The sequence below is a fragment of the Eubalaena glacialis genome, chromosome 9 (genome assembly GCF_028564815.1).
Source record: "Eubalaena glacialis isolate mEubGla1 chromosome 9, mEubGla1.1.hap2.+ XY, whole genome shotgun sequence".
In the NCBI taxonomy this organism is placed as follows: domain Eukaryota; kingdom Metazoa; phylum Chordata; class Mammalia; order Artiodactyla; family Balaenidae; genus Eubalaena; species Eubalaena glacialis.
In genome coordinates this window covers 28,403,418-28,411,838 of record NC_083724.1, presented here as the reverse complement: position 1 = coordinate 28,411,838, position 8,421 = coordinate 28,403,418, and the positions used below count along the sequence as shown (strand labels likewise).

Below are 8,421 nucleotides of genomic sequence, written 5' to 3'. Positions count from 1 at the left end.
CAATAACTATAATTACTGAGCATTAACTATGTACTGGGCACTTCCAATACGTTATTTAATCTTCATAATGCTCTGCGAAGTCAGAATTATTTCTTATTTTACCAAAGATGAAACAGGCTCTGGGAGAGTAGTTGCTCAAAGTCACAGCGAGCAAGGTTCCCAGGGGGCTCTTTGGGAAAGGTCTACCAGGCTCCACAGTCTACCCAAGTTTCTGTCACGTTCCTACAGGCTTTCCCCATGTTTCCACTACATCCTCCTCCCAGCCATTTCCTTCTCACTGGACCGCTGGGCCTGTCTTAGCCTGGCTGCTTCTCCAAGGCTAGCATAAGGAGGTGCTTCAGATGCTTGCAGGATGGAGAAGGGGCTGATCTATCTGCAGGGCCAGAGCTTTCCTTCCCCTGCCCTCCCCACGGACCCGGCTGCTGGATGCCCAGTGGTCCATTCCAAAGCCTGCAGCAATCGCGCGCTCTGGAGGAAAAAGGATGGGGGAAGGAGGGCGAGGCTTCTTCAAACGACCGGCGGGACCGAGGGGCGAACACTCCTCTCTCTCTGCCGCTCCGTCGCTGCACTGGATAACCAGCACCCCCCTTCCACCCCTCCCCATCTCGTCTCGCAGCAGGGCGCGTGCGCAAGGCGCTCCTCGCCCCCTCCCTTCCGCGGGCCGCCCTTTCACCCTGGCAACGGCGGCGCGACTGCGGCGCGCGCGGGGCTGGGCGCGGACGGGGCGCGGCCGGGCGGCGCCGGTGCGGTGTGAGGCTGAGGCCGAGGCGGCGGTGGCCTAGCAGAGTAGCTGCTGCGGGTAGCCGTGTCGGCGTGTCCGACCTCCCTCCGTCTCCTCGCAAGGTTCTTCGACGCGGTTTTGGGTCTAGCGGACACAGCCCCTGGCCATGGACTCCCAGAAAGTAAGCGCGGGCGGGGGGCGCTGGGCCGCCGAGGCTGGGCGGAGCGCCCCGGCCGGGTGGGCGGTGGGCGAGCGGGGCTGGCCAGGCCAGCCTGGGGCTGGGCTATGGCCGCGGAGGGCGAGGCCGCCAGGCCGCTTTGCTCTTTCCCAGGAGCAAAGCGGCGCCCGCCGGGCTGCGGGGACCGCGCCCCGTGACCCTGGATAGCTTCTGCCCTGTACTTGGTCCTGGGTCCTGGGCCCTGGCTCCTGAGGGGATAGCGGGAGCCGCCCCCAGTTTTTCATCATTTTTTGCAACGGTCTGGGCCCCCTTTGATTCTCGCAGCCTCCCGGCGTGCTAGTGAGGGTTTATCCATCCTTAGCAGAAGAGGAAGCCAAGGCACATGGGGGTCTACCGGCTGACGCCGAAGCTGACCCCTCTCCTCGACCCAGTCTTCTCCTATCTTGGCAAAATCTGTGCCTCTTTAGGTCGGGAACCCGATCTCCTTAGTACCGCCCCTCGCCCCAGCCTTGTCCACCGCCCAGCCCTCCTCGGGACTAGTTCACTAGAACGTCTTGGTGTTTAGTGTTGGTTGAATTGAGAGAAAAGACTGACAGTTGTCAGAGCAGCGGTCCCACCCTCCGACCAGTTCAGTGTTGCTGGTCAGTTACCTTAATGGTTGTTTTGGCATGTTTTGTACTTTCTGAACAAGTTAAAGAAAGGGTATACAGAACTAGCCGTTTATATTAACCAAAAAATAAATAAATAAATAAATTTAGAGAACATAGCCAACGTTCTGAATACAATTAGAAGTGTTATTAATATTTAGTTATAATCCCTATATAAAAATCAACCACCGTGCTCTCTTTGTTAGATTATAGTAATTGAAATATAGTGCAGTATAGGAAGGAACACAGTGTTACTAATAATGTAGCAGGGAAAAACGGCATGTCCAAGAGGCCATTCTTTTCTATTATTAGATAGAAAGCACTGGAAAAAACGTTAGAATATTGTTTTCTATAATTTTGCCTGGATTCACTTCCTTGAGGAGCACTGGGGGCATGAGAGAATAGTGTAGTGATGTGTTTAGCGTTAACTATTACAGTATTTAACAAAAGTCATATGATTTCATTGTATGTGTGCATCTTGAAACTCAGGTATATTCAGTTTTTTTATTTGCATGACTATTAGTAAGACATTTTTTAAAAATTACATTTTGTGTGTTTTGAATTTGTAAAACATTTCAAAGCTTATTTAACTTTTTAAATAAAAGTCATGTGGTATCTGAGTGGACATTAGTTCAGAGCAAATGGAAGGGCAAAGACTTGGAGTCCAGAGACTTGGGTTCCATGCTGCTATATGTAGCTCTGTGATATGGAGCAAATCACTTAACTATGATTAATCAATTTCCTCATTTATACAGCGGAAATAAGAATATTGTATAGAGTTACTGTAAAAAGCAGGTAATATAATTAAGTATGAATTATGTACTTTAAAGTACAGTGCCTTAAAGTTTACAAAGAATAAGTACTAAAATACTCTGTGTGCTGTAAAATATAATTTTAAAAAGTGTTTTAATGTGGATCATCTTATTTTGCCAGGGCATGCATTGTTTCTCATTTTAATGAGGACTCAAGAGTTGGAGTGAGTCTTGCAAGGTCATACCACTAGCCATACACAAGGCTAAGATCTGAACTTGGTTTCATTCCAAATGTTGTATTTGAGTACCTACACATACTGTGTACAGTTTTACCAGAGGTAGCGAAGAATTAGCTGTTCTTTCTTACCGGTACTAATGTATCTTAGATAAGTTAGAGAATCAACTTCTCAATATTAGAAAATATGTTGAATTTCATTGATAGTCTCAAATAATATTTCTAATAAAAAATGCTTTGTTTTATAGCTTAAAATAAGCATCATGTGTTGATGCTTATAACCAATTAAGTGCTCTGAATTTGAGCATTCTTTTCTCATGAATTACTGCAGAATCAATTATATACCTCAACTAATAATGAACTGAGCTGGTTATGTATTTCTCTTGAAATAAGACAGTAGTAGTACACCCCTGGCATGATTTTTCTTTTCTATTATAGAATGTTACAACGAAAATAATAGCAGGGATGATACCTTAGTCAGCATAAGGAAACATAGTTACCGCAAGTGGCAAAGGGTGAGAGTGGCTTGAATATATACCCATTTGTAAGGTATTTGGGATTTGGGCTTTAAATTATTAAGAGGATGACTTCAGAGTCGTCTCCAGTCCTACTATTTATGAACTGAATGAGGTTGGGCAATTTGCTGTCTCCATTTCCTCATCTTTAAAGTCTCCTTACCTCACAGGGTTATGAAGATCGTGTTAATTTTTAAAAATCACTTGGTGCCTAGCACACATAAGTACTATCCGTTAGCTATTAGTAATCTCATAATCTCAACTTCAAAATAACTTTATCCCTTTGTTGATAATTTGTATAACTATTTTTCTAATCCAGTCTAGCCATTTCTTACCTTTGTCCTTAAGTTTAAAGCATGTTTTCTGTGTTTATGTCTGTAATAAATGTTTCAAATGATGGTGCCAAAGAAGGGTTGTTAAGTCCTAATTGAAAGAGGATTGGAAGTTCTGACTCATGCAATCTGACAATAGAGGTTAAGTTAACTGGACAGTCTTACAGAAGCTTGATGGTGGCTAGTCAGCAAATGGATTAGCTTGACCAGCTGCTTTTTTGTCTGTGAAAATAACTTGGACTTGTGTTAGCAACAGATGCTCTGTTTGAGTAGAGGAAGAAAACATAATTACCTTGGGTATGTAAGGTGTACTGTTGGATACAGAAAACCACAGTGTTATCTTCTAGAAATAAACAGAGGGATTTTGTTTATATCGAGTTTCTGGGACACTTGTGAACAGGATGTGTTATGGATAGGTGGCTTTATTTGATACTCAAACCTTTTGATTATGTCCTTAAGTGGTTTTAAGATAAAATCCCAAAGTTTTCTTTACCTGATAAAATGTGTATGTTCAAAGAAACCATTGAAACAAATAAGACATTTGCACCTTTCTAGAATCTTGGTGCTTAGAATTTGATAGTTTCAGTTAAATTCTTGTGCAGGAGATCATTCATATTCATAGGGGTTGCTGTTTCTAGGAAAGGTTTGTGCTGTGGGAATAATAAAGGTGGAGAGGAAAGGGAAAGGGATCCCAGAGGAAAGATGTCATCAAGAGCATACATTGTCAGTTGTTTGCTTTTCCTCACTTTTCCCCGCATATTCTACTTTCTGCTTGGAAAGGAATAGTGACAGTCAGGCAAGGCTTGATGTGCAAGACTGGACAAACCTAGACTGAGGAGACTGAACTGAGTAGGGAGAGTTTTAAAGCACAACACAACCTGCAACCAGTAGCATGTCTAGACTTGGCTTCCTCATCCCAGTTTCTTCCTCTGCCCTGGTATTTGCTACCCTTTGCCTTCTTGTTGTACCCTAACAGTTTGGAGACCTCCACCATATCCAGATAACCAACCATCTCTCATGTTCCAAAATTACACCTTTTTCTCAGTTCTGAGGAAAGGAAAGAGGAATGAAATTTGAGTATTGTTCTGTATCCAGTATTGTATTAGACTGCTTTAAATTCTCACAACAGCTGTTATTCCTATTGTAAAGATATGGCAGATGGAACTGAGAGAGGTTAAATAACTTGTTCAGAGTCACACAGCTAGCAAGTGGTAGTCTGGATTCATACCAGGTCTTTCTTCACAGCTCAAGCTTTTTTCATTACCACCCTTCTTGCCTTGCTCCTTTGCCTTTAAATGGTGGTATGATTAATGTCATTAAAACTTAAGATATTAAGATATAAACTTAAGATATATCTTAACTTAAGATATAAACTTAAGATATATCTTAAGATATATCTTTATCTTAAGATATATCTTATATCTTAAGATAAAACTTAAGATATAAACCCCTATAAAGTAGTTTTTTTTTTTTTTTCTGTTAAGAAACTAGTTTAGTCTAGTAAAAATCGTTGATAGAAAGTATAGAACATGATTTAGATAAAACTCTGGAATTTGGTCTCCCTTGCTGCTACAAATCATTTTTCTGTAGTATATGTATCTCCCTTCTCTCCAGCTCTCTTTCTTTTTTGAGGGAAGGTCTTTGCTTTCTAAAATAGAGGTGTGAACAGGAAAGTATAACTGGGGTTTTATACACCCCAGCCAAGCACAACTGCAGTCATTCCCGTGGAGTGGATCAGAGTAATCTGGGATGTACAAGGTACGAGGTACCCTCTTCAAAGGACCATGCTGACATACTTGTATCACTGTGTTTAAATACAGACACCTTCATTTTTATTGAACTTGACAGTTTAAAAAAACTAGAAATATAGTGAAACAGACCTAACTTTAAAAAATTTTTTTAAAGACAATGGTTCTTTGCAATGCCTGGCTGAATGTAAGCAGGATTATTCATGTAGCAAGCACATATTGAATGCCGTAGTGATAGATATTCCACTCCAGTGTAGGGTGGACAATACTTTGAAGTTAGTGGATTTTTTCCTACAGCTTTCTTTTTGTATGTTTTATATCCTCAGTTGGCACTTCTTCCCAGCCACAAGGTTCTGATGAATCTGGTCTCAGTTATTGATATTTGTTGATGATAGCTAATTATATTTTGAACTAATTTATAATAGTGTTAGCACTGCCAGCCTGTGCACTTCTGTTGCATTATAAATATAAGTAATACAAGTTTATTGTAGGAAATTAGGAAATATAGATAAATGAAAAAAAAAATAAAAATCACCCATAATCCTGCCACCCAGAGATAACTTCTTTTAACATTTGTATGTATTACATTCCAGTCTTTTTTAATGCATATAGAAACTTAAGAAAGACTATGGTATCATGCGATGTATAGTGATTTATAATTTGCCTCTCCCTTAATATGTAATGATATCTTTTACCATGTTAATATCATTCTACAACACTTTTAATGATTTAGCAGAATTCTTTAATATGGATATATGTTACGTGATTATTTTTTTTTAATTTTTATTTTTTTTTGCTGCGTTGGGTCTTTGTTGCTTCACACGCGCTTTCTCTAGTTGTGGTGAGCGGGGGCTACTCTTTGTTGCAGTGCGTGGGCTTCTCACTGTGGTGGCTTCTCTTGTTGCGGAGCACAGGCTCTAGGCGCACGGGCTTCAGTAGTTGTGGCATGTGGGCCTCAGTAGTTGTGGCTCACGGGCTCTAGAGCGCAGGCTCAGTAGTTGTGGCGCACGGGCTTAGTTGCTCCGCGGCATGTGGGATCTTCCTGGACCAGGGGTCGAAGCTGAGTCCCCTGCATTGGCAGGAGGATTCTTAACCACTGCGCCACCAGGGAAGCCCTACTTGATTTTTAGTTAGTATCCTTTTGTCATACGTTTATGTTGGTCCTAACCTTTTAATATTATAAATAACAGTAAGATGAACATCTTTGTCGTCAAGTCTCGGCTTATACTCTTTAATTATTTACTTAGAATAAATTAGTAGAAATGGAATTACTGAGTCATTGTGTATATGCTTTTAAATATCTTTTGATGTGAATTGCCAAGTCGCCCTTCAGAAAGGTTATGTCAGTTTATACTGCTACCAGTGGTACCTGAGAGTACCCCCATCTCTACTTCCATTCCACCTCCCTTAATTAGATGATGGGACCTCTGGTTTCCGTGGCCGAATGTGAGCCTCCTAGACTTCATTGGATGGAACAGCCAGTTCAGAGGCCGTGAAAATGGATGAGGCTTCCTCAGCCTCTGATACACTGTATTTCCTCAAATCCTAGTTGGGAAAGAACCTCTTCTTCTGCCCTGATATCTGCAGCTGGGCTCAGGGTGAAAAGACAGTATTCCCCACCAGGTCTTTTATTCGATTTTTTTTCTGTGGATCACCTCAGTTGCATCTGTATACAGAGGCAGTAATCCCAGCTGTTTCACTGTTACAGAGGGCGTAGCTTTCTACCAGGTAACTATTTATGATTATCAGATTCTTGAATTCCTCAACAATATATAATTCTCCTTTTCTATCTTGTTGCATCACTTTTGAGCACAATACTCTTGTTATGTGTTGCCATAGCTATGGTCAGCTGGTAAGATTCTGGTTGTCTAACTTACCAGCTGGATAGAGCATTGTGGATTTCTATTCATTACCTAATTCAAAGGAGAGGTCTTTGGTGTGGAGTGATACAAGTGGCGTAATTCCTGGTGGCATTAGAATTTTTCACTGATCCCTTTGCTCTGGTTGCAGGAACCCTGTGACTGTTTTGTACAGTCCTCTGCAGTGTATGCAGCCTAGAGTGGTGTAAAAGTACAGACTCTGGAGGCAGCTTCCTGGATTTGAATTGTGACTGCCATTTGACAGCTGTGTGATCAAAGGAAGTTTCTTAACTTCTTTAACCTTCTCTTTCTTCAACCATAAAATGCAAAGACTAATACTACTTTCTATTGTGATGATTAAAAAGATAGTCCATGTTAGAAGCTTAGCATAGTGCCTGGCACATAGAAAGTGCTTAATGAATACTAACTGAAATGGCTATAGTAATAGTTTGGCCCCTTTAAATTGTAGATTGATTAGTGATATTTGCAGTGGTTCTAGATTCGTGTATCTCAGCTGTCTGGAATACTAATGTAGAATTTGAATCAGAAATTTTCTCCTGGTCTGAGTAGACGCTGGTGGGAAACCCATATATCACAGTGTCTAATTATGGCCACTTGGTTATTGATGCCTTTGGATTCAGAGTAGCATATAAACACGGGTATAATGGTTTTTTGCCACTGGTTCTAAGAACAGGAAGTTTCTGCATCATAACTTCAGGGGCTTATTGCACTGGATAGTTTCCAGTTAAGTAGCCCAGTTGGCAGAGTTTTTTGTTGAATGCAGAATTAAGACTCACATTTGAATTTGTCATATTCACATATATTAAGCTAAAACCAGTAGAACCATGCCATTTCAAATGGTGACCGTCCTCATGTTCTCGGACTTAACGATCATATGCCTGTGGTAAGCATAGCTGTTACTGTTGCCCTTGTGTTTGGCAGGGTGGCGCATGTTACCGCCTGTTGCTCATCCCTAGTTTTTTCCAGTCTTAAAGAAAATCTTAAGTCCTTTTGATGCTCTTAGATGTTGACTTTCTTTTCATGGACCTCTGATCTTTGTTTTCAGGTAATACAGTGCTAATTGTTAAGAGCACAGACTCAGGAGTCAGACTGTCTTAATTTGAATTCTGGTTCTGCCACATACTAACTCTGAGGTCCCGGGCAAGTTACTTAACCTCTTTATACCTCAGCTTCCAAATTGGAAAATGAGGATAACCAAGTATCCTACTTCATAGGATTCTTGAGAGGATTAAACAAATTAATGTATGTAAAGAGCTTAAGATAGTGCTTGGCCCTTAAGAGTATAAAAGTGTTAGTTATTATTATTTTGCTTAGAGCCAGCTGATTGTGCTTTTACTTCACATGATTTATAGGGACTATAAGCATAACTTTAAACTGTGCTTCTTTGAAGACGGTACCTCGTGCCTTGTACAC

The 8,421-nt window shown here is 41.3% G+C and overlaps 1 protein-coding gene across 1 annotated transcript in view; it reads left to right on the top strand.

Moving 5' to 3' along the window:
- The first annotated feature begins 726 nt into the window (after positions 1 to 726).
- FSD1L (fibronectin type III and SPRY domain containing 1 like) overlaps positions 727 to 8,421 on the top strand; it is a 65,514-nt gene continuing 57,819 nt past the window's right edge. The window contains exon 1 of the mRNA XM_061201077.1: positions 727 to 902. Within this exon, the coding sequence (XP_061057060.1) occupies positions 888 to 902 (15 nt within the window). The 5' untranslated portion in view covers positions 727 to 887. The remainder of the gene's footprint in view (positions 903 to 8,421) is intronic.